Source organism: Vicugna pacos, chromosome 28 (assembly GCF_048564905.1).
Source record: "Vicugna pacos chromosome 28, VicPac4, whole genome shotgun sequence".
Taxonomy (NCBI): domain Eukaryota; kingdom Metazoa; phylum Chordata; class Mammalia; order Artiodactyla; family Camelidae; genus Vicugna; species Vicugna pacos.
Genome location: NC_133014.1, coordinates 8,441,254 through 8,468,102, shown reverse-complemented (window position 1 = coordinate 8,468,102; position 26,849 = coordinate 8,441,254). Strand labels below are relative to the sequence as shown.

The 26,849-nt window shown below is 39.8% G+C and overlaps 1 protein-coding gene across 2 annotated transcripts in view; it reads right to left on the bottom strand.

Annotated features, from left to right (window-relative positions):
- TMEM131 (transmembrane protein 131) overlaps positions 1-20,872 on the bottom strand; it is a 139,537-nt gene extending 118,665 nt beyond the window's left edge. Inside the window, exon 1 of one of the 2 annotated variants that reach the window (XM_072951373.1) lies at positions 20,172-20,872. In XM_072951373.1, the coding sequence (XP_072807474.1) occupies positions 20,172-20,352 (181 nt within the window). In that variant the 5' untranslated portion in view covers positions 20,353-20,872. The remainder of the gene's footprint in view (positions 1-20,171) is intronic. The other variant, XM_072951372.1, reaches the window with a different exon arrangement.
- Between the last annotated feature and the right edge of the window lie 5,977 nt (positions 20,873-26,849).

The following is a 26,849-nucleotide window of genomic DNA, read 5'->3' as shown; positions in this document are numbered from 1 at the left end:
CAGGCCAAGCTCACCTTGTTCAGGTCTTTCTGCCACCCACCCAACTCCTTCCCAGGCCCTCCCCTCTGCTAGCCTGTAACTTCTTTCATCCCCTAACTCTGTCTGCTGACACCCAAATGCCCATCTCACATTTTTAAAAACATTTCCTTCCCAGAATCTAATCAATGACATTTTCCAGCCTTCTCTGATATTTTAAATGTGACCTTCTGTGTAGATATTCCAAAGTCTTGGAGCACTCATTGTGCAATGATTCATAAACATATCTATATACCCATCTGGTGAAGGTTATCCACAATTAAATGAATTAATTTGTCCCAAAGACACACACAGCTGGGAAATGATAAACTGATCTGTGAAGGAAGATCAGATCCACCTGCAAAGCCTTCATCTTGTCTATTTCCCAGGCACCAGACCCCAGGCAGACACCAGCCAAGGGGAGGAACAATGCTTGGTCAGTTGAGGTCCAGACCCCAAAACTGTGGCTGGAAGAGGAAGACAACTCTGGTCCTTTTCCTGCAGTAAGGACAAAGTGCTGAGGGCTTCGGCCAACTCCTCGCGGGTCTGCAGCGAGGGGTACATCCAACTCACTTTCACCCAAGGGTGCGTCAGTGGCAAAGCAGAAGAAAGCAGCAGCAGCAAACGTCCGAAACAAATGTCGCTGGCTTGACTGTGCGGTCTACCACCCGACCCTGCTGACCTTCAACTGTGCCCGGTTTGTTCAGTTTCTAATGCTGGTGTGGGGGGAGTGGGCAGGGGGTGTAATAAAGAATCATTAAAATCCACAATACCATTCTGCACTATTATTCATTTTGCACACAGATTTCTGGCTTAAATAGTATGAACAGATACTGTATTAAACAACTATTTTAGAACTGCATGAATAATTATTTAGACATATGAGGAAGATCGAAGCCAAATACAACACAGAGAGAGCTGTGGAAGGAAAAATGAAACAATCACTCAGAACTGCTGTGTATAAATTACTCTGTCAAGATTAAGTACATATAACCCTTTCCAAAGAATCCCAGGTAAAGGTCAGGGAGAAAATCGTGGGTCTACAACACTGATATTTGTCAAAAAGCACTGAAACTGTTGACACGTGGGAGATGACACTGCTAAAGGCACTAGGGGAAAAAACACACACAAGGAGTGACCAGCTGGTCTGCATGATAAAAAGTGACAACACAGGAAGTTAACTATGATAAGTGTGTGTGTGTGGAGGGGGGAGGGGGCAGATACTAGTATTCGATTTTAAGATCAAAAAATATTGAAATACAAGGTAGGTTGACACCTGCCTAAAATTACATTTGTGACAATAAATCAGCTTCACAAACCTGCGAAGTAATCCATAAAAATTAACATATGAATTGCATCTGAAATTAAAATAAACTACCTCTAAGTTGTATGCATGGTAGACAAACAACACATAAACACAATTTAAAAAGTCTAAGTTTACAGAGTTTCACTGTTTCTAATATTTTTTAACATGTGTAGGTTAGGAAGAAACTCCGTAACAGACTATTGTTCTTCACTGTGAAAAATGTCTGAGGCACAGGAGAAGGATGCCAAAAGCCATGCATCTGTGGCAGGCAGAATAATAAGGTTCCCCCTAGATGTCCATGTCCTAATCTCAGGAATCTGTGAATATGTTAGGTCACAATGCAACAGGGAATTAAGACTGCAGGTGCAATTCAGGTTGTAATCAGCTGACTTTGAGATAATAAAGTTACTCTGGATTAACTGGGTAGGCCCAACATCCTTACAAATCTAAGAAGGAAACAGAAAACAGAACCAGAGCAACGGCAGCATAAGAAGGACTTGGCTGAAGCCAAGGCATGTGGTAGCCTCAAAAAGCTTGAAAAGTCAAGCAGATTCTCCCCTAGAGCCTTTAGAAAGGACACAGCTGTACCAACACCCTGATTTTAGCCCATGGGATCCATTTCAGACTTCTGATCTTCAAAACTGTAAGATAATAAATTATTATTATTTAAGTCACTAAGCTTGTGCTTATCTGTTACAGGAAATAGGAAACAGCAATAGGAAACTAATATACCATCTGATCTGACATTAACTACCACAACTTCTTCTGTAGCAAGAGGTTTGGGAACGGCACCTGAAAATAACAACGCTGGCTACACAGGAGAAAAGTAACTGACACAGATGTCTAGACTTCTACTTCTGGGCGTGAAGGAGTAACAGGAAACATACATACCCTCCCACCTGAAACAATCAAACATTTAAGACAAAATACATGAAAAATGATAGTTTTCAGACCCCAAATATCAGTCAAGGAAGAACAACAATCTCTAAGAGATGGGAAATAAACAAGTGAGCCCTATGACTGCCTTGAGAGTTACTAGAACTCAGGGAGCAGAAACTGATGGAGCCTGGTGGACTCTCTGAGCTGATGAGACGGAGCTGAGAGTCCAAGGAAACCAACACAGTGAGAGTTCAAAGGACAGAATACCAGAAAGGAGAGAGCTGAACAAAGAACTCTGGAGAAACAGAGAGGGTCTCCATCGAGTACTTAGCAAAGTACTGATCAAAAAAAGGTTTAGAGGCAACAGCGCCCGGCACGCACACAGAGCCCGTTACAGTGCCCGGTCCCACCAAACTGGAAAAAACAATCAATCACAGGGTTTTGAATAGAGTACTCAGGAAGGTCTTGCCTCAGCTGTGGAAGACAACTAGTCCTAGACTGAGCACTGCTCCAGGCCCACCCAACAAATCAAGACCCAAAAATGATCAAACTGTTTCCAATTAACTGCCTCTGAGAACAAAGTTCAAGAGTATTTCTAGGAATACAAAAAAACAGCACCCAACAAAGTGAAATTTGAAATGTCTGACATCCAATTAAAGATTATGAAGCACACAAAGATGTAAGAAAACATGAACCAATATGAGAATAACCAACTGAAATCAACCTAGAACTGGCACAGATGTTAGAATCAGCTAACAAGACAATAAAAACAGTACTACAAATGTGTTCCATATGTTCAGAAAGTTAATTAGTAGAGAAATCAAAGACATAAAAAAACTGAAATCATACTTTTAGAGATGAAAATTACAATGTATGAGATGAAAAATATACTGGATGGGATTAATAGCAGATTAGACATTGCAAAAGACAAGACTGACGAACTTGAAGGCACAGTAAAAGGACCTATCCAAGATGAAACAGAAAAAAAATGCAAAAACTAAGTAGTACAAAGAACTGTGGGAACAACTTCAAGTTGTCTATTACATGAATACCTGGAATCCTCAAATTGGGTTTGAGGAGAGAAAAGGGAAAATATTTAAAGAAATAATAGTAGAAAATTTCCCAAACTTAAGAAAAATCACAAATCCATAGATCAAGAAATTCAACAAACACAAAACATGAAAAAAGCCGTACCAGGAGACATCAAACTGCTCAAAACAAGTGACAAAAAGAAAATCTTAAAGTCATCAAAAGAAAAGAGATAAATTATACACAGAGGAACAAAAATAAAAATGACATCAAATTCCTTATGTGAAACAATGAAAGGGTAAAGTGAAGATAACTCTGAAGTACTGAAAAATAAACATGTCAATCTGTAATTCTATACACAGTAAAAATATCTTTTGAAAACAAAGGCAAAACAAAGACATTTTCAGATATATAAAAGATGGAAGAATTCATTATTGGCAGATACACACTGCAAGAAATGATAGAGGAAATATTTCAAGCAGAAGGAAATGATATAGGTGGAAATATACAAAAGAATGAAAATTACTGGAAATGGTAACTGCATGTTAATTATATACATTATAAAGAAATAAATGTAAAATTATGTATACACACAAATATGTAAGTCTCTTGGAAATCTTTTTTTTTAAATCACTGACAATTTAAAGAAAAATCATAACAAGGTACTGTTATAACTCAGCAACAAAAAGATCCCTGGTAAATCCCCAAATGTCTCAAAATCAAAGATCTCAGTTTCCACCTTAAAAAAACTGAAAAATGAAGAGCAAATTAAGCCCAAAGTAAGTAGAAGAAAGGAGACAATAAAAATCTTAGTAGAAATCAACAGAGAGACTGAGACAGAGAGAGATTAATAGGGAGGAAAAAGAACTGAAAGCTATTTTTGAGAAGAATATTAAAATTGATAAACCTTCAGCCAGACTGAGCAAGAAAAATTAGAAAAGACACAAATTATAAAGAGCAGAGATGAGAGAGATGTCACCACTACAGATTCTATAAATATTCAAGAGCTAATAGGAGAATACTATGTACAACTTTTTCAATAAATCTGATGACTTAAATGAAGTGGGCTAATTTTTTGAAAGATTTTAATTACCCAGCTTCACTTAGAAAAAGAGGGATAATCTGAACAGCCCTGTATCTTAAAAATTGAGATTATAGTTTGAAAAAAACCCAAAAAACTACAAAGAAATTCCAGGCCCAGATAGCTTCAATGGTCAATTTTACCACACATTATGGGGGAAATAACACCAATTCCATGCTGACTCTCTCAAAACACTAAAAAGGAAAAAAATACCTCTCAACTATTTCCATGAATCCAGTACTACCCTAATACCAAAAGCAAAGACATTACAAGAAAACAGAATACCAACCCTCATGGCTACAGACATAAAAATTCTAAACAAAACTTCAGCCAAAAACTTCCAGAAATACATTACAAAGATAATACATCATGATCAAATAAGAGATTCAAGGTTGGTGATTCACCATATTAACCTTAAAAAAAAAAAAAAAGAATCTCAATAGCCACATAAAAAGCAATTGACAAATTCAACATCTATTCCTGTTAAAAAATCCTCATCAAACCAGATATAAGAAATGTCTACTCTTACTACTTCTATTCAACACTGTACTGGAGGTTCTCATTAGTACAATCAGGCAAGAAAGATCACAGGTATCCAGATTGGAAAAGAGAAAGTAATACTATATTTGCAGACATAATCATCTATGTACAAAGTACAACAGAATCTACAGAAAACTTATTAGAACTAGGAAGTCAGTTTGGGAAGATCAGAGAACACAAGATCAATATAGGAAAATCTATTCATATGCTAGCAATGAACAACCAGAAACTGAAATTTTTAAAAAAGAATACCATTTAGAGTGGTATTAAAAAATATGAAATGCTTAGAGATAAATCTGACAAAAGATATAAGACTTTTTACACCGCAAACTATAAATTTTTGCTAAGGGAATTTAAAGAAGATCTAAAAAAAAAAAAAAAAGGAGATAATACCCCATATTCACAGGACTAAATACTGAGATGTCAATTCTCTCCCAATTGACCTACACATTTAACACAACCCCAATCAGTATTTCAGCAGTCTGTGTGGAAGAAATTGATAATCTGACTCTAAAATTCATAACTGAATGTGAAGGACCTAGAATAGGCAAAACAACTCTGAAAAAGTACAAAGTTGGAGGACTAACACTGTTTCAGTTGTATCTGTATTATAAAGCCACAGTAGTCAAGACAGTGTGGTAATGGCATCCAGATAGACAATGGATCAATGGAACAGGAGATACCAAATATAAGCCCACACATGCACAGGCAATTGACTTTCAACAAGTGCAACGACAATGCAGGAGGAAAAGAGTAGGCTTTTCAACAAACGGCACTGGAACAACTGGATATTCACATGCAAGAGAATTAAACTTGGATCCACACTGTGTACCACATGTAAAAATTAACTCAAAATGGATCATAGATCTAAATGGGAGACCTAAAATTATAAAACTTCTAGAAGAGAACATAGGAGAAAATCTTTGATACCTTGAGTCAGGCAAAGATTTAGATACAATACCAAAAACATGATCTATAAAAGAACAACTTGATAAATTGTTTTAAAAACTTAAAAACATTTAAAAACTTCTGCCCTTCAAAAGACATTGTTAAGAGAATAAAAATACAAGCCACAGACTTGGAGGAAATCTTTGCAAACATATTATCTCCAGAGGACTGAGAGCCAGAATATATAAAGAACTCTCAAATCTCAATAAGAAAGTGAATAATGCAATAAAACATGGGCAAAAGATTTGAAAAGCCTCTTCATCAAAGATATATGGATGGTCAATAAGCACATGAAAAGATGTTCAACATCATTATTCACTGGGGGAATATGAATTAAAATTGTAAGTTTTAATATAAATTAAAATTATAAGTACACTTGTTAAAATAGTTGAAATTTAAAAGGCTGACCACACCAGAGTGTTGACAAGGAACTGGAGGGACTGGAACTCTCATACACTGCTGATGGAGATATAAAAAGGTACAACCACTTTGGAAAACAGATTACACAAATCTGTACATGGATTAAAATTCACAGAACTATACCCGTCAAAAAAAAAAAAGTCAGTTAAAAATTTTAAGACAGCATGCTCTACACATACACACATACACTCCCTCCCTGTCTCTTTTGTACTTGCTGCTTTCATTTTGCAGTGCATTCAGGTAATCACTGAATATCAGATTCTAGAGATCTCCCTCATTCTTTTTTTTTTAACAAATGCATAATAATAATCCTTTATGTGGATGTAATATGATTTATTCAACTACATATGGTTATTTAGGCAGTTTCCAGTATTTTTTTGATCACAAATAATCATGCTATGAGTAACCTTGTGCATGTATATTTGTATGTCAGAAAGGTGTCTTAAGGGTCAATTCCTAGGACTGGGACTCCTAGGGAAAAATTATAAACATGTACAGAGTTGCTTCAGATATTGTGCCAAATTTCTTTACATTAAAGGGAGTACCTTCTTTGCATTCCCGGCAGCAAGGTGTGAGAATGTGCACTTTCCCCCAGCCTCACCAGAGATGCTGCCAAGCTTTTAAACTTCTGCCAATCAGATAAGTGAGAAATGGTACCTTAGTTATTTTCTTTCTTGAACAAGAAGGATGTTTCAATTTTTAAGTAAACTTTAAAAACACAGCTTTACTGAGATATAATTCACATATCATACAATTTGCCCATTTAAAATACACAGTGCAGAGCGTATAGTATATTCAAAGAGCTGTGCACTCATCACCACTATCTGCTTCCAGGTCATTTTCATCACCCCCAAAAGAAACACTATACCTATTAGCAGTCACTCCCCATTCCTCCATCTCTGAGCCCTAGGCAATCACTGATCTACTTTCTGTCTCTATGGATCTGCCTACTCTGGACATTGCACTTAAATGTTTTCTGTAGTCATACATGGCCTGCAGGGATTGGCTTTGTTCACTTAGCATAATGTTTTCAAGATTCATCTGTCTGTAGCACTCATCAGTGCTTTACCCCCTCTTCCGGCTGAATAACATTCCATTTTACTTATCCATTCATTAGTTGATGGGACATTACAGTTGTTTCCACTTTTTGGCTAGTAAGGAAAATACTTCTATGAACATTCCTGTGCAAATTTCTGTGTGCACATATGTTTTCATTTCTTTCCGGTGTATACCCAGCTGAACGGCTGGATCACATGGTTAAGTCTACAGTTAGCATTCTGAGGAAGTGCCAGACTGTTTTCCGAAGCAGTTGTACCATCTTATATTCCCAATAGCAACACATGACATTTCAATTTCCCCACATCCTCACCAACACTTATTATGTCTTTCTTATTACGAATACACTAGTGAGTGTGAAGTGGAATCTCATTTTGGTTTTAATTTGTACTCCTCTGATGGCTAATGATACTTAGCACCTTTTCATGTCCTTACTGTGTATCTTTGGAGAAATGCTTATTCAGATCCCCCATCCATTTTTTTTATTGGATTGTCTTTTTATACTGAGTTCTTTATATATTCTAGATACATATCCCTTACCAGATACTTGATTTGCAAAAATTTTCTCCCATTCTGTGGGTGGTCTTTTCAATTCTGATAGGGCCCTTTGAAGCACTAAACTTCTTCATTCTGACAATGTCCAATTTATCTATGTTTTCTTTTGTTGTTTGTGGTTTCGATGTCTTGTCTACCAGGGACGCTCAGGCAGACTCAATGTCAGTGGCAGGCAGGCTGAAATAATGGCTCCCCAGGATGTCCACACCCCAATCTCTGGAATCTGTGAATGTGACCTTATATGGTCAAAAGGATTTTACAGGTGGGATTAAATTAAGTATTCTGAGACTGGGGGTGGGGATTATCCTAGACTATCTGGATGGGTCTAGTGTAATCACAGTGGCCTTTATAAGAGGGATGCAGGAGATGGGAGGGACAGAAGGCACAGTGAGAATGAAAGAAAGAAGCTGTAATGAAGCAAGACAGCAGAGTGATGGGAGGAAGGGGGGTCCCAAGCCACAGAACACAGGAGGCCTCTAGAAGGCCATGAAACAGATTCTCCCCGAAGCATCGAGAAGGAATAACAGCTTGATTGTAGAATTCCACCCTTAAGAACTCTAAGAGAGTAAGTCTGCATTGTTTTAAGCCACTGGAGCTGTGGTCATATGCTACAGTAGCAATAGGTAACTAACACAGGGTCCAAGGTTTTAACTGGGGGCTAGTCACATACCCTCTGCCTAGCACATTCCAGACTCTCAGAAGGAAAGCAAGTGTTAAGCATAAATCACATGTCCTCAGGTCTATTTATGGGATTTCTGTTCTATTTCACTTGTGTGTCTATATAGCAATGGCTTACTTCTTCCAATTATATAATGGCTTAAGAGTGTGTTTTAATAACTGCTTGTACCAGTGACACCTCATAACTTTTCTTTTTCAGCATTTTCCCAGCATTCCTCCAGGTTTTACAACTTTTCTAACTGTAAAAAGTTCTGTTGGTATTTTTTAAATCGCATTTGTGTTAAATTACTGTTAACTTAGGGAGAACTGACATCTTTACGATGTTGAAGTCTCCTGTCCAAGCACAAGGAATGTCTTTCTACTATTCATATCTACTTTTCTGTTTTTAAGAATGTTCTAAAGCTTTCCTCAGATTTCGCATATTTCTTGTTAAGTTTATTCTTAAAACTATTTGTTTGTTGTTGTTATTACTTTTGATAGCTTTTTGCAATGTCTGAAATATTTCAAAACCTTTAAAAAAAAGTTTTGGTGAAAACAAAACAAAACATGCACAATATATAAAAATACATCAACTAGAGGGAGCAAATGAGTGAAGTGTGAGAGTGCAGGCTGTGGGCTGCCAGCAGCCCACTTCCAGGGGGCATCAATGGAAAGGTCTTCTAGGGGGACTAGAGACAAGGGTTAGTGCACCAAGAGTTCAGTGGAGCTGAGTTAAGACAGTTGCTGTGATTCAAACAGCCAAAAATCAACAGCTTAAAACAAAAACGCAGAAGATAATTTCATCCGATAAAGCGTAACATCTATCCCTGGTAACTCTTAAAACTGAAACTCTTAAAAAATACAAGAAATTTCATAATTATTATGAAGAACATCTAATTTCAACCAACTATACCCCAATCATACTTCACAATGGAGAAAAGATAAGGATGATTGCTTTTTTACCACTCTTATTTAATGTTACTCTACAGCTTTAGCCAATGCAATAATATATACAAACATACATATTTATTATTAGATTGTTATTCAATCATTTTGGATCTACAAAATGGCAATTTCATATAGTGTAACTTCATACGTGTGTTTGTATGTGTATATACACAAAAGGAAAATAAACCGAAAACATTATAAAGGTGTCAACAAGTTCCAAATTTGCCTAACATTTTGATATTAATCAAAAACCAAATGGGAATTTTTTTCAAAAATGATTTTAGGATCCATAAGGAATAAAAACAAGATAGACAAGAAGATATTTTTGGAAGAATAATTTAGGGGGAGGGGAATGACTTGCCAACCCAGTTAATAAAATGGACAAATAAATACGCAGTACTTGAAATAAATTTAAAACAGAAATATACAAATTCATCTGTGAGGGAAAAAAACCCCCAGAAAATTAAACAGATTCAAGTATGTAATAGAATTTGCATGAAAAGGAAATAATGCGTGCTAATTCAAGAGGTGGTGTTAAGGCAACTAACCATTTGAGAAAAATAGATTCCCTAACTGATATCAATAGACTCTGAAGAACTAGATTTGCATTTAAAAGCAGAAGCATGAACATAAAGTATTGGTGAATATATAAACTTTATGCACAGGGTTTTTTTAGGCATAACAATAAAGGCAGAAATCAAAAAGGGTAAGAGTGACAGATTTGGCCAATAAATTTTAAAATAATAATAATAAATAGAAGATTAAAACATAAAAACTCAAATACAAACGAAAACTTGGAAAAATATGAAATCCTTAATTATGTGTCCATTTAAGTCAAAAAGAAAAATTCAAACACCAATGGAAATATTGACAAAGACATGATCAAACAGTACAAAAGAAATACAAATGGCCCACAAATGTGTAAAAGTGTCCAATCTTACCAGTAATTTTTTTTAATGTGCTGTGCACTGTGCTAAGGGCTGGACACCCACTTCCTTGGTAAATCTCTGCAAACACTCCATGAGAGAGGTGCTATTACCATCCCTACTCTATGTATGGATAGGGAACCCGAGACAGACAGTGGTTAACCCTACTAACCTACAGTCAAATAGCTGGAAAGCAGAGAGCCCAGAGCCACAACCTGAATCACCACTGCCACCTCTCACCTTACCACCTCTTATGGACTTCTCTCGTTAACTGAGATATCATATAGTGAGTTTGGTATGTTCTTCCCACCCCATCACCTTGCCAGACACAGAGGAATGATGGTGCCCAGAATTCTCTCCTCGCTGATGCATATTTTGACTTCTTAGGTCCGTGGGTAGAAGGTTGCCGAGGGTCAGGAGGATCCTCTCGAGATTATGTGAGCTCAGCACCGGCGCGAGCTCTCTGTATTCCTCCCCTCTCTCTGGACTTGAGATACACCTCACCACCCAACTGCTCCACTCAACGTGGTATAAAGCCATGGTTAAGAAACACTAGCTATTTTTTAAAATCAACTGAACAATGGGAAATCTTTTCTTGCCAGATAGGCAAGGACTTAAAAGAAGGGTAACAGCCAATGTGGGAAAGTGGGCACCCTCACACAGTATTGTTGAAATATGAATTGATAGTTTTAGTCAAAGGCAGCTCAGTAATATCAATTTTTTAAACGGAGAGCAGGGGAGGAAAAAGGTGGGAGAAGGAAGAGAGACAAGGAGGGAACAGGAAGATAATGAGGGCTCCAATGTGAACAGATTACATTTTTCTCCATTTATTCATCCATATTTTATAATGTTCCACTTTTACAATCGACCTGAATCTTTCGTGAAATTAAAAAGTTTTCCCAAACTGACCTCTAAGTTGTACACACAAGAGGAATTATTATTATATATTACACTGTCTCATTTTACTGAGATTAAAACCGTGTATTATACTATCACAAACAAGCACCCCCCTTGCCAGCCACACAGGAACTCTTTGCCAACAACAAAAAGACTTGTGGGATGAAAGAGGAAGGCTGTGGCCCCACACAGGGTTAACATGAGTATTAAATGAAGTCAAGCCCACGAACACAGCCCTTGATACAAAGAAAGTGCTTGATAAACAGTAGCAATCATCATCAAGTAATTATAGGCATAACCAATTATAGGCAATGACTGCTTCCATAATATATTCCTGAAATGGTGAAAAACCAAACTTGTGTAAATATTATCATTTCAGAAATACTTTCTCTTCCTTCTGGTTCATCTGTAATTGGTTATGGGTTTACTGCTTCTCCTACCAAGACAGAACTCAATGTGTTGAACTCCTTAAAATGGTAGGACCAGGAAGAACATGACCTAGTCCTTAACCTCGAGAACCTCATGGTCCTACACAAGTATACACACACCCAGATACAGTCGGGAAGAAGCTGACAATATTCAGAAATTGCTTTCTGTTCACAAGAATCTCCAGGATTCCAATACAATTAGGTCTAGTGTCCAGCCTGTTCCCTTCTAACTTCTTTCTCTTGTCAGCGCTGTTCTCAGTAACCTATTTTCAAGTCCAGCCATAACCCAAGAGAAGCCCCCAGTACAATGAGGCAAATGTCTAAATATGAAATAACTCCCTTACCTGTGAAACATAACTAACGCTGCACTAGCCCCAAAAAGAGAAATTACCTTTCACAGTGCTAACCACCACTTCATTCTTTCCGTTTGCAAATCATGAAGCAACACTTCACATGAGCCCATGTCGCCAATTCATAGAAGCATTTTTTTTTTAAAGTTATCCAGTTAGAAAAGCACACTGCCCTCTTAGACACTGCTTAAATACCAAGGAAACTTTAGAATGTCAAACTTGAACCATTTGCAAAGCTCTTTACAAACAGTCTTAGAAAGTTTTAGAAAGCACCTTTGTACCAGAAACAATTTCCTAGAAAATCCTCTGCTTCCAATTTAATCACTCCCCTCAAAGAAAATCTAAGCGGGGCCCTTGACATACCATGAATGCAAACTGTTAATTAATTAGTATTAGTAGAGCTGGCTTAGACTATTTCTTAAATTTACTGCTGAGATGGCTTTTTACTAGTGTGTGCTTTGATTCAAGTGTATACTGTAATCTACAGGAAAAACTGTTCTTAAGAACCGAAGTTAGACAGTCATATCATTTTATAATCATACCTGATGTAGAAAATAGTCACAAATTGTTAGAATTTAAGAGGTCTTAAAATATATTTCACTTCATTAGGCAAGTAATCTAAGGAAATACTTTAAGCATGTAGAATTTTTTGTTTCAAAAGCAGAGTAAGTTTCTTTCATCAAAAACTATGTGTTTACAACTCTTAGTCATACAATGACTGAAATCAGTTGTTCAAAAATGCAGGTTTGATTTAAAACAGCATCAAAAAGAATAAAATATCTCAGAATAAATCTAATAACCAAGGAGGCAAAAGACTTGTACATTGAAAACCACAAAACACTGAAAGAAACTGAATAGGACACAAATAAGAGGAAAGACATCCTGTGTTCATGGAAGGAAGATGTAATATTGTTGAGATGTCAATATTACCCAAAGCAATCTATGGGTTCAACCCAATCCCTATCAAAGTCACAACAGTATTTCTTGCATAAACAGAAAAATCCATCCTAAAACCCATGTGGAATCTCAAGAGACTCCAAATAACCAAAATAATCTAGAAAGAAAAGAACAAAGATTGAGGTCTCAAATGTCCTAATTTCAAAACACATAACAAAGCTACAATAATCAAGACAGCATGGTACTGGCATAAAGAAACACAAATAGACCAATGGAATAGAATAGAGAGCCCAGAAATAAACTCTCACGTGTATGTCACATAATCTTCATACAACAGGGATAGGGCAGTGTCTTCAACATATGCTGTTGGGAAAACTGGATCTCTACATGCAAAAGAATGAACTGGGACCCTTACCTTAAATCATATACAAAAATCAACTCATAATGAATTAAAGAACAAAATGTAAGACCCCAAACTATAAAACTCCTAGAAGAAAACACTTCAGGGAAAAGCTTCATGACTTTGGATTTGGCAATGTTTTCTTGGATATGACATTAAAAGCACAGGCAACAAAAGCAAAAACAGACAAATGAGATTACATCAGACCTAAAAACTTTTGTGCATCAAAGGATACAATCCTAAAAAGGCAGCCTACAAAATGGGAGAAAATATTTGCAGATCATCTCTCTGATTAGGAATTAATATTCAGAATATATAAAGAACTCTAACAACAACAAAAATAACCCAATTAGAAAATGGACAAAGGACTTGAATAAATATTTCTCCAATAAAAAAGATATACAAACAGCCAACAAGCATATGAAGAAATGCTCAATATCACTAATTATTACAGAAATGTGAATCAAAACCATAATCAGGTATCATCTCAAATACATTAGGATTTCTAAAAAAGGAAATAACAACAAGTGTTGGCAAGGATGTGAAGAAACTAAATCTTTGCGCACTGTTGGTGGAACTGTAAAATGGTGCAGCTGCTATGGAAAGCAGTATGGCAGTTGTTCAAAAAATTAAAAACAGAAATACAATGTGATCCAGCAATCCCACTTTGGGGCATATACCCAAAAGAATCAAAAGCAGGATCTCAAAGAGACATTTGCCCATCCACGTTCACAGCAGTATGATTCATAATAGCCAAGAAGTGGAAGTAACTCAAATGTCTTTTGATGGACAAATGGATAAACAAAATGAAAAAAATGCTATATATGTACAATAGATTATTCAGCCTTAAAAAGGAAAGAAATCCTGTCACATGCTACAACATGATGAACCTAGAGGACATTATGTTAAGTGACCTAAGCAAGTCACAAAAAGACAAACACCATATGATTCCACTTATATGAGACACCTAAAGCAGTAAAATTCATAAAAAAAAAAACAAAGTAGAATGAACGGTGGCTTCCAGGGGCTGGGGGAGAGAGAGAAATGAGAAGTTGCTGCTTTAATGGGAGAGTTTCAATTCTGCAAGATGAAAAAGTTCTGGAGACCCACTGCCCAACAATGTGAATGTACTTAACACTACTGAACTCAACCCTTAAAAATGGTTAAGATGGTAAATTTTACATGCTTTTTAAAAACACAATTATATAGAAATAAATACAGTGGGTTTGATGCTCTATCAAAACAGACCATGTCAAGGATCGCTTAGACCTCTGGCATTTTCAGACCTTTGTCCTAAGTGCTACATTCAACAAAAGGAATCAAGCCAAGTGTTCATGGTTATCTAAAAATCCTTCTAAAGCAAATGACACACGAAGGAAAAACTGGATATACTACGGATGAAACTAATGACTGCCTAATCCAAAACACCTTCATAAGTATGAACAAAGCAGCAGAAATGAATTTCTTCTGAAGCTCCAGGACTTCTAAGGAAGTCTGAAAGAGATGTCACCACTGTCAAAAGCGGATGTCACTACAAGCCTTTGGATTATCTCCATTTCCTCTGAATCCAAGGCCAGTTTCTGAGACTGTTCCACATGTCTAGACTACCTTGTCACAACGGAACTAAGCAGTATTCACAAAATGCAATACCGCTTAATTTTAACCTAAGCAGTGTATCAGGTACCTGAAACATCGAGAGCAAAGAGTCCAATCAGTGGCTTCTAATACCAAATACCTGTTCCACCGATTATCCACTCATGAGTCTCCTTGATTTCCTTTTAAGAGCATGGATGATTTAGAACAGCCTGTGATCATTTTAATATTAAAAAGTTGACAAAAAGTGGTCTGGATGTTCACGGCTATTAGAAAAAAAAAAAGTGCACTTCACCTGAATACTTAATACATCGGTTTTGCATCAACTGGCAGCTGTGTTCTTTCTCCACTTGGTATACAACAAAATCTACTACCTTAAATCCTCATTCAGGATTACACAGCTCAGCTCTAGGGACAGATGGCTTGTGAGGGAATCTTGGCTCAACTACCTACCAGCTCTGTTACTCTGGGAATATTACTTCATTTCTCTGTGCCTGTTTCATAATCTATAAATTGGGTTTTTATAAGGATTTGAAATCTTAAAATCCAAAAGTTACAAAAGTGATGGTTTAGATAAGTGTATACTACTCATTTTAGTTACAAGGGAAAGCAACACGTGGGGAAGAAAAATGTGGTGTCACCCCATGTCCTACTAGAGCAGACTTGCTAATGATACCTGAGTCCAAGTTCAGAGTTTTACCTGCACTCTGGACTCTCAAACCAGGTCCCGCATATGAGAAGGGGAGGATGCGGTCATTTTAGGTAAATCTTCACTGAAAACTGAAATGTCTGTTATGCACATATGCAGACATTGACAAAGCTTCTGTCCCACAGAAATTCCAGTCTGGGTGAAGAATGACACCCATAAAATAATTTAAGTAGCTAAACGAGACAGTACACGGTTAAATGTCAAAATGAATGACGGATGAGTAACAAAAACAACACAAATTCAGAGAGGGGATTGCAGGACTGAACAGAAGTGGAGAAAATTGAGAAGTGAGAGCCTACGGCAGCGCCCCAGGCTGGAGGCTGTGGGACAGCTGCCCAAGAAAGTTAGCAGACATTGATGCCACTTGGTAAACAGTCAAAAACGACACCCATGTAGCATGGCGTTAGCAGAAACTGGAAACCGGAGGTGGCACAAGATAATTCTGCTCTGGGCACGTGCAGCATGTGCCGATGGCCAGACACGCGTGTGGCGGAAGACATCCAATGGGCAGCTGGAGAGCAGTGACTGACCCTGGGGCAGGATGATAACCAAGAACAAAGTCATAGAAATGAAAGGAGAAAAGTTTCAAGAAGCAGCTATCAACAGCACCTGATGCGGCATAGAACAGACGGAAAAATTCAGCCACAGGAAAAAGGCTTCCTGGTCTGAGGCGGCCAATCACAAAGCTCAAGCCACACGCAGATGAAGGAGAATTTCTAAAATATCAAGCACCCAGCAATGACTTAACCTTTCCCCAAGAGTGGTTTGGCTCATTACTACTCTGGATGATAACAAATTAGATGATTTTACATCTCCTCCCCAAAGCTGATTTTTTTGGCAAGTGTCTATGAGGATGGCTGCAAGGATTATAAAGACGAGGAAAACAGTCATTAGCAAGAGAAAGAGAAGACACGCTTTTTCCAACTGCAGGATTCCAATGCTCCTGGCAGTAATTGATGGCTTTTAGTAAAAGCAAGCAACTAAAGTTCATTAGTGAAGCAATATGAATGACGTAATATTCCACTCACTAGGCCCTGAATTAAAAAAGGAGTCACTCTACCCCCATGCGAAGGGTTAGAACATTTCAGTTTTAAGAAAACCACTTTTAAAATCATTTTTCCATTATAAAGTAAAATTGGACTAGAAAAATGTGAATACCACTCCTGATCAATTCTACCATCCTTAGACAAATAACCTAATCAAATTAGGTTTTTCTCTCTTTTCTTCTGACCTTTATTCCTAAGCACTTTGGAGACAGGACACTTTTGTACCTGCCTTCTGCAGTCCTGTCACAAATACAGCTTAATTCAAAAACGTGTGAGTGAAACTAAAGTATCTGGCAAACAAATTCAAACATCCTAAGAAAGTGTCAAACTCTGCCTTGCCAAAAATCGCCAGTGATTATACATGTGACACTGAACTATAAACTGTCAACAACTAAAACAACCACATTCTTGAAAATTTCACCCAGTTTATATTTACCAGCTTTTTTTAATAATAAACTAAAAGACAATCATGACCTCCAAAAACACATTTACAGTGCAACTATATTGTGTATGATACATGACGCCTTCTTAAAAAGCTCTTATTTATTGTTAAAAATGGGCTGATTTATAAATATAGTACTGAAAGCTGTATGTTTAAATACATACATACATAAATTTTAACTATTTTTAATATATTTTCACTACGCCCCCCCGTCCCCATTTTCGCTCTTCTCAATATCTAGATCCTAGCTTCAAGAAAAAGCTTGACACCAATCCAGAATAAGCAAGTTATCTGTAGTAATTACAGTAACTTCTACCTCTGGCAACTCTTTCAAAGTCCTTACAAACTGAAGCTTACAGTCAAAAACATCCTCAAAGGTCCCTTTTCTCTGGACTAGTGAAATATATCCCCGTAGATCAGTGAAGATACACGTTAAGATCTAGGAATGTTAACACATACAGGAAGTTAAGACAAAGAACAGCTCATGCTTCTGACATAAGAAAATTAACATCTAGTCCAAACATGAAAAACGGCATTAGGTAATCTAGCTATTTCTGCTGTTTTTCTTCAGAAGACAATGAATTTTATTTTGTTTTGAAGATTTTTCTAGTGAAATTCTGCAGCAACAGAAATATACAAACATACAAAATACCCAGAGAACCATCATTTAAATTGCAGGTAAAGTCTTAACTTTGAAAAATCAGGCTGGTTCATACTACCAAAATAAACACAAAAAATCCTCAGGATGTAAATGGACAAGTGAACTCAGCTCCTTCAGAAATCTGACCAGATTTTGCTGAGGGGAGGGGCGGGGGTTATTATCAACATCATCCTTTCAGGGCAAATGGTGCCAAACTTGTGGAATCACATTCATGTAAGAAAATCAATCTCTTTTCTCCTACTTACTCAGACAAACACTACTAGAATTTGATCAGCAAGGAGGTTGAAAGCATAGGCCATTTTTGGAGCTACCCTCACGGAATATTTGATTAGAACCAGATCCATTCATGATGGACAGAGTCTTATGTCCTATCTTAGTATAATTACCATCAATATTTTTAATCGCTAATTTCTCCATTCAAATTGTTCATACAGACACAACATGGGCCACAAGACATGTCTGATTCTGCCAGGACCACAGGCTGATTCAACCACGCTTTTCATCCTTGTACACCCTGGAAGGCATTCTCCTCCCCTGACCCGTATATTCATGGGTATTACACAGGTGTACTAAAACTTAGAAACTATCCAAACAGGAAATTAGTAAATATAACTTAGGCTGACATTTCTCAAAGGATTTGTTTGCTTAACTATATACAGAGAATTAGCGTATAAAATGGCTGTTGGAAAAATAAGCAGCAGAATGATAATTCAAACTTAATGTTTTACTAGACTCAATCATTATTTTATTTCCCTGTGCTAATGGCCCATGAAGATAATCACTCACTCAAACAAATGTTAAATGCCTACCGTGTGCCTGGCATGGTTCAAGGTAAGCAAAGGAAAAGGAAAACAAGGATGCAATACCTGCCAAGGACTACTTTAAACTCGAGGAGACATGCCCATTAACGTACTGTACTATTTCAGATTTATTGGACACCAACTACCCGCCAGGCTGTACTGAGCACCATGGACACACGTAAGAACAATCATCTAACTGCAGATCTGTAATCAGCGATGAAGTATGACAACCCCAAGCCTGACCACTCCTAACGCAGCAATATTTCATTCAGGAAATAATCTTGCCTCTGTCAATTAACCCTGTCTATGGATGGCAGTTCTCTGAATAACTTCCACCTGTGTTAACCCAGACTAAGGTTGATTAGAGACTTAAATGAGTTACATGAGAGAATGTAACGTTTTGAACCACCACCAAAAAAACCCCAATAAACAAGCTCATTTATGCTTTAACATTAATTTGGTTTGCATTTGCTGTTGCCTTCAGTAACAATAAAAAGCAAGTGACTTTAAAATAGAACCACCACCCTAAAGTTACTGTAGCAAGAAATTACTTTCTTTGCAGTGGCAGTTTAGTGTGAAACGGAAGCTAAACTAACAAGTTTTGCTTAGCTTTTTAAAAACCATTCACTTTTAGTGATTTCTCCATGAAGGCTCTGAGGCCACTCAGTTCCCCAGGCTCAAAAAACAGGTAGTGCCAACAAAATTACAGACCTGGTCTTCTAGGTTACAAAATAGTTTTTAACCCTGTAGAAGCCCCGGTTTTACAATCATACAACACTAATAAGCGTTTTAAAAATAGGGGTCAGCCCTTAATTGTAAATTATAGATAAAGGTTTGGAAACTAAAAACTTGACATTTGTTTTTACAGTCTTTCACAGGAAAGGCAATGACTCCAAATTACGTATTTTGAAATATGTAAAAAATATAAACAGGCTTTCCATAGCTTAATAGAGCTAAATAGAATTGTACGAGAGAGAGAGAGAGAGATGTTAGCTAAACAATCAACACTGCAAAGCGATACCGGAGAGGGAAACCGAAGAAATAAGATTCCTTCCCCAAGAAATGCTTGAACAAATTCAAAGTAAAATTTTGCAAGTTGTTTTGAAGACTTTCCATCAGTCTGGCTATTTTTTTTTTTACTACGTTTTACAGTGAGCTCTGTTTGCACGCCGTTATTAAAACCGCAACCAAGAAAAAAAGTGTCCTAAAATTTGCCTATTAACAGCAATCAGGTCTAAAAATACGCCCTCCTACAGCGTGGGCCAAGTGGCAAGAATATACGAGAACTCAGGAAGTTTTGAAATGGCAGTGACAGGAGACGAGGGGGAAGACAAGGGGAAGGAATCACGGAGAACAAGAGCAACTCCGTGCGGCCAACGCCGCGAGTTGGCATCCGAACTGCAAGTTCCCGGCTCGGGACGGGACTCGACCGAGCAACTTCACGCCGGACGGAGCCCCGCGCTCGGCCGCCCTCCCAATCCCGAGCCGCAGCCCTTCCTCCCCGGTCGCAGCCCGGCAGCGGCCTCCGCGAGGGCGCGGTGACAGCCGCGGGGCCGGGCCTGGGAGATGCCGGGCGGCTGACACCCACCTTCCTTCTCGGCCCGCGCCGCGGCCACGACGAGGGTCATCACCAGGTGCAGCGCTCCCAGGAGGCCGGCGGCCGCGCTCCGCGGGCCCCCACCGCGGCCGGCCGCGGGCTCCAGACCGGCGCCGGCAGACGTGGAGGCGGCGGCGGCTCCTGCTGCTCCTCCTCCCGCCCGCTTCCCCATCCCTGCCCGCCGCGGGCCGCCGCGCTCGAGATCCGGCGCGGTCCTTCTCGGCGAGGAGGCGGCGGCGGCGCGGGAGCCGTGGCTCGGGCTCTGGCCGCGGCGCCGGGGGCGAGAGCGGTTCCGGGCCCAGGGCTCGGGCTCCGGGCGTGGGTCTGGGTCCGTGCGTGCGTGTGAGCGGGAGTGTCAGTCACGGCCTCGGCCTCGGCATCGCCTACGAGGAGTCGAAGCGGAGAGGCCGCGGGTCAAGCACGGCGGACGGCCATACTGGAAACGGGCAGGGGCCGCGGTTTCTGGGCGCTGGCCTGCGAGGGGCGGGGCGCGGCCCTGGGCACCGCCCCCGCCGTGCAGTCACCTGGGCGGCCCCGCTCAGCCTGTCCGTCCCGGAGTCCGTGGCTCTGAACTCCTCGTCCCGCTCTCGGAGGCCCACGACTTCAGGGGCCAGGCAGGACGGGGGCAGCACAACCGCAACCCGTCACTGCTGCCCTGTCGGGGAGGAAGAGGTGGGAGGCAGGCCGGGGCCCAGCCGCCAGGACTTGTGATGGTGGCTCACGCTTCGCGGAGGCAGTGACGGCGATCACGTGGGGGTCGGGAGGCTAGGCCGCGCAGCCGCCCTGGGGTGGGGGCGGGGCCGGGGCGGGGCTGCAGGGCGCTGGGGGAGGCTCGGCCGCCGCTCCGAGTCAGGACAAACCACCGCATCTCCAGTACTGCAATGCGAGAGCCTTCCGGAGGGACTGAGTGCGCATCCGGACCTTGAGGCCCAGCGCGGAAAATCCATTCTAGTGACTCCTCCCGGCCTCTCAGCCGGTTCGGGAATACCCCGGGCTTGATTCAGTTCCTGATGGCGCTGCCTTGAGGACGGGGACCTGCTCTATTCATGCTTGTATCCTTCGAGACACAGAACCCAGGAACGCGTCATGGAATCCTCCTGCCCTTGGACTGTGCTGACTTTGCTGCGGGAAGACCCTTTGCTGTGTGTGCGTGTGTGTGTGCATGTGTGTATATGTAAAGCAGCAGTGACCCTGGAGTGGGAGGGCAGATTGTGCTCCAGAAAAGTGTCCAGTGTCTATACCGGCTTCCTCGGTATTGGAATGATTCTTAAGACGTTTTATTCACATAGTTCCTTCAAGGCCCAGTTCAAACGCCGCCTCTTTTAGTCTCCTTCAGGAAGCCACCTCATGTCTCTTAGATGCCTTTTCCATCTTAAGTCGACGTTTTGATGCACAAACTCCCTCTTAAATCAATCAGTAACTTCTAACTCCTAATTTAGTAACTTACCCTAACTTCAGAGCCATTTACTTAGGCTTAGTAGGATTTGTTGACTGAATCGTATTTTAAAGGCCACGTTTACCTCTAATACGTCTCGGAACAAACTACATGGGAAAATAAAATCTAAGAAGACTTACAAAAGGAACTCAAAGTGCTACTGTATGCAGTAGTCTTTGTCAAGGAAGCAGTTAAATTTACTTTATTAATGAATTAATAGAGTTTAATCGCCTTACCCTGAGTTTGAAAAGCAATTTTATTTTTCTGTATATGAGTGTCAAAACTGAGTAATCAAATTTTGTTCTTGATGTAATCAAACAGGGATAATTAGTGTTATCGCTAAGTCCGCTTTTCCATGTTTGTATACGCCTAAGGTAAGAGATTTCTGGAAGGCTTTTAACTCACTGAAGCAATCAAGCCCAAGGATAAGTAACTGAGTGCCTTAGCTGGGTCAAATTAACTTCAACCATGAGAGGCTCAAGTTCTCTTACGCAGGAATCAACCCAGCCCTATGATTAGCCTGAGGCCCAAGAGCCCTCTGGGAACTAAACATATGTCTACGATTGGAGTGCAGACACATACAGACACGTTTGATCAGAGGCTGATTTCCCATGAAGCCAACGAAGATTTAGGACACCTCTCTTGCACAAGTTTCTTCCAAGGCCTTGGGTCTAATTGTGTATTTATAAGCTTGTATTCTTGTTCTTTAAGTCCCCTCACTCCCAACAGCTGTGTAAGCTTTAGGGCCTAGCATACCTGAACCTCCCCTGTGCCTGATGGACACTGAGGGCCAGAGAGGTGGAGATGGGTGTCTGTCCCCTGCAAAGGACAGTGAGACTGCTGGAGACTAATAATAAATGAAGAACTTACTGGACAGCTTGGTAAACTGGGGGAGAGCAGCTAGAGTTGAACCACCATCACTCCATCATCTTCTCTGCCCTGACAGCCATGTATGTGCCTTGGGAAGAAGAGGGGCTATCACCAAGGACCCTTGTGAAATTCGATTAGCGTCAGCCCTCCCTAATCCCCTTTCTGGGAATTAGAGAGACCCGGGCATTTAGCAGGTGGAGGCGGGCTATTTAGCTGGCAGAATCAGGGAAAACCAGCTAAACCAGTGGTACTCAAAGTGTCATCCCCAGACCAGCAGCATCAGCGTCACCTGGGAACTTGTTAGACATGCAAATTGGCATGCCATGGTCCACACCTGTGGAATCAGGAACTCTGGGTTGAGGTCCTGCAGTCTATGTTTTAACAAACCATTGGGTGATTCTGATACGCGCTCAAGTTTAAAGACTTGCACTGAGTCGATACATGCCAGGAACTACAAACTGTTGGGACCTCTCACCTGCTTCTACTTTGTTCTCTACCCAGATTAGTAAACTACTATTGGAAGCAGAATTAAAAGGGACTCAGGTGAATCTGGGCTTAAATCCCAGCCCTGTCTTTATTAGCTGTATGATGCTAGACTAATTACTCAACTATTTGGGCCTTAGTTTCCTCATCCTTAAAATGATATCTAGTAAATTTGGGGAAATTAAAATACATATTAGGCACAGTGAAATTTTCAAAGATCATTCATTGCCACTTCATTCCATGAAATATATGAGGAGGCTTACAAGAATACTTTCATTGTAATAAAAATATGTATGAATTAAAATTTGGGACCAGGAGGGGAAAATACTTTCGGGGTTCGCAGGGCTCCGTCTCACTGGCTCCCTGGTATTTGACACTGTCTATACTCTTCTTTTTAAGCCCCAACTTCACTGTCTCTATTGCTGCTCCCATTCAGGCATCTAAAAGATGTCTTCAACTCCCATGCACTCCTAATCTTCTCCCCAAACCTCCACCCACAGCTTCTCCTGTCTCCCAGGGAACTCCAACCATCCACTTGCTGTTTCTCACCACCTACACGGTACACTCTGGGATGAGCCCCATTATCTTCTGCCTGGATTTCTGCAAGAACTTTCTAACAGGTTCCCCCGATCCCAGCTGTAAAAGGAAAAAATTCCACTTACAACCCTTGCCTAGGAGATATCAAAATGGAATGCTATGTTATACCTCAACTGGTTCAAACCCACCTAAGTTGACAAAGGACTTTGAAGGACCCCTAGGCCAGACCCTTATTAGACTTAACCAAAGACTTGTTCTTGTCCAGTGAATGAGGTGCCTTGTTTTATCCAGCACTGTTCTTTCCTGTCCAGGGTGCTGGTTTTCAGTCCTTAATTAGTATAACAACTATGAACCCCCTTTCCTCTTTCTGGCACTTAAAAACCCCTGACTTTTCCCAATTCATGAATTCCTCAGTAAACTTTTTCACTGGTGTTTCCTTGCCTGACAAGTATATAAACTCAGCTTAGCTTTTTTTTTTTTTTTAAATTTCTGGTAGTGTTTGCTTTCTTTTTTGACATAAATTTGCATGTTTATAGTCTATTGTCAATACAGCAGCAGAATGACCATTTAAAACATAAAACGTCTTGTGTCCCGCTTGTAGTGGCTCCCATCTCAGGGAGAAAGCCAAAGCTCTTCTGATGGTCCACACGGTTCTACACAGTCTGGCACTCTACGATCTTTAACTTCCATTTCTGCTGCACTCCTCGGGGCTCAGTTAATTTCAGCTGAACTCACCACCACTTTGTTCCTCAAATACATCAGGGATGCTCCTGCTCCAGGGCCTGTGCCCCAGCTCTTCCCGCTGTCTGAAGTGCTTTCTCCACCCCAGTCCCCTGCTTGCCTCACTTTCTCACCTCCTTTCAGTCTTCATGCAGTTGTCGCCTTCTCAGTGACGCATACTCAGGTCACCATTGTTAACACTGCAGTTTAATATACCCACCCTCAAGTTCCAATCCTCCTTACCCTGTGCTCATTTGTCTTTTTTCTCCATAAAATGTATCACTTTTTATAACACTATATAATTTACTTATTCATTATGTATTGTTTTTATCTGTCTCTCACCCCCATCTTTTTTGTTCACTGATATATCCCAAGCTTCTAGAATATATGAGGCTCTCAGTAACACTTGTGGAATTAATGAATGGATGGATGAATAGATGGATGGATGGATAAGTGATACCAAAAGACAGAGATAAGTAAGATATAATTCTTTCCCTCAAGGGAACTTAAAAGTCTAGTGGATCAGACAGACATGTACAAGATGTAACAGGAAGGAGTGAACCAAAGGAGAGAAGAGAAGGGGTATTAAATGAAGGCAACTTTGGGTTCTCCCAGTGTCTATTTATCCAGCCTTTTCAACCTCTCTCACTGATGCTTCTCTATTTTCATTTTTCCCTCATCTAGTTCGGAGTACGAGTAAAGCCCATGGCAGTAAGTGAACTAGAAGAAGTGTAGCATGCTAACAATCTCCTTCAACACACAGAGTAATCTGCTCATTTTGTCGGCTGTGTGCCTCATTCCTTGATAGGGTTCCCTTGGCGTTATTCTTAAAAAGAGAAAAAAATCAACTCACAAAGCCCCAGGTTTAAGTCTGTTCAATTACTAGGTAAACTGCTGTAGCCTAGGGTAGGGCAAAAAAACCTCAGACAGGTTCATGCTTCAGGCAGAGGATAGCAGCTTGTGAGATGACGGACTGAGCCCACTGTTTATGTGGATTTCATTCTATCTGAAGCTCTTTACTCAGATGTTCCTCAAGAAAACTAGCTGCCTTTGCACTTTCCAAATTCGTTTGAACTAAGTCCTCATTAAAGACTATAATTGCTACCACATTCACACCTCTACTAATAAGTATATTGCATTTGGATGCTAGAATGAACTGTGGTTTTCTTCAATATTTTCCTTCTAAGCTGACTGACATATTTTTAAGCTATGTATCTTTCTAGCCTTCTTAAGAAATAGTTCCATGGCAAACATCCTGGTATGAAATAAAAATTCCAGCCTGCCATTTCAAATTCTCCAGGACAGACTCCAGTACCTGTCAAACTTTTTCTCTCCCAGAAGACTTATTAATCTTATGACTTTTTGAGATGTTTCATGTGGTTTGGTGGTCTTTTCATTAAAAGGAGGGAAATAATGTTCTTGAGGGGAGAGGATACCACCAGTATTTTCCCTGTTCCTCCCACCTCCTCTATCATTGTCCTCCCTCGTACTCAACAAGAACTTTGATACTGAATTTTAGGCTGCCCTGAGTTTCTGAACTTTCCTAAATACCATTATTAAAGAAGCCTACTTCAACCATCCTTCACCAGTATTTCAGATGTCATAGTTGGGTGTGAATTAGCAGCCTGGAAAGCCACTTGGGGGGAAAATAACATTGAACGAAGTATTGACAGACTTCGGTGTTCCTACCTCTCCCTATTATTTAACTGTAACTGTCAAAATTTTGGAAATACTCAGGAAAGGTGAGAACCAATATATTTAAGATGCTCAGATGAAGACAAGAAATGATTAAAAGATTAAAGTTAAAAGATTAACGTACGACAGTAAAATAATGACATTTGCTGAGATGAAGATGCAGCAAGAGAGACAGAATTCTCTGCGCTGAGTCTAGCGTAAGTTCCCTAAATGAGGGATTGGCCATTGTGTGTGTGTGTGTGTGTAGCCAGTAATGGTAGTTGGAGAGCAGGTATCACAGCTATGACACACACGCACGCACGCACGCACACACACCCATGCATGCGCCTAAGCAGTGTTTTCTGTACTTTATCTAAACGTCATTACTCTAATTTTTGATATTTTAAACGCAAGTTAAATTTGGTATTTTAAGTCTGGTATTTTAAAGCCACACAATGTGTCTGGCAAAATGTCTTTATGACCGTGAATTAACAAGTCTTTGAATTATACTTAAAAATGTCAGCAAAGAAATCGTCTGTGCAAGTTCTCAAGGGGAATATTCATGTTTCAGAGTTAGAATGCAGAATGGTTGGCATCTGTTTTCTATCATAAAGGTCTGATGCTTTGAATCTCTTTGATAGTACACAGGCCAGGGAATATTAATAGCAAAGTCCTTGGTCTTCATAAAATATGTGTTCTGTCACACAATGGAAAATGTGATAGCAAATAAAAGAACAATTCTTTTTGTTGGGGAAAATATTTTCCTTTGGACAATATGGTTTTACTCTTTGTGAATAACCTCACACCAAAAAATCCACAGGATTTTAGAACAAGAATTGGACCTTAAACATTTAGTTGAAGCTGGCTTTGGAAGTATCCCCTCCTCTTCCAGCTATAGTTTGACAATTACACAGCCTCTCTGTCTCCTGTTTCATTTCATGTTAATGGTA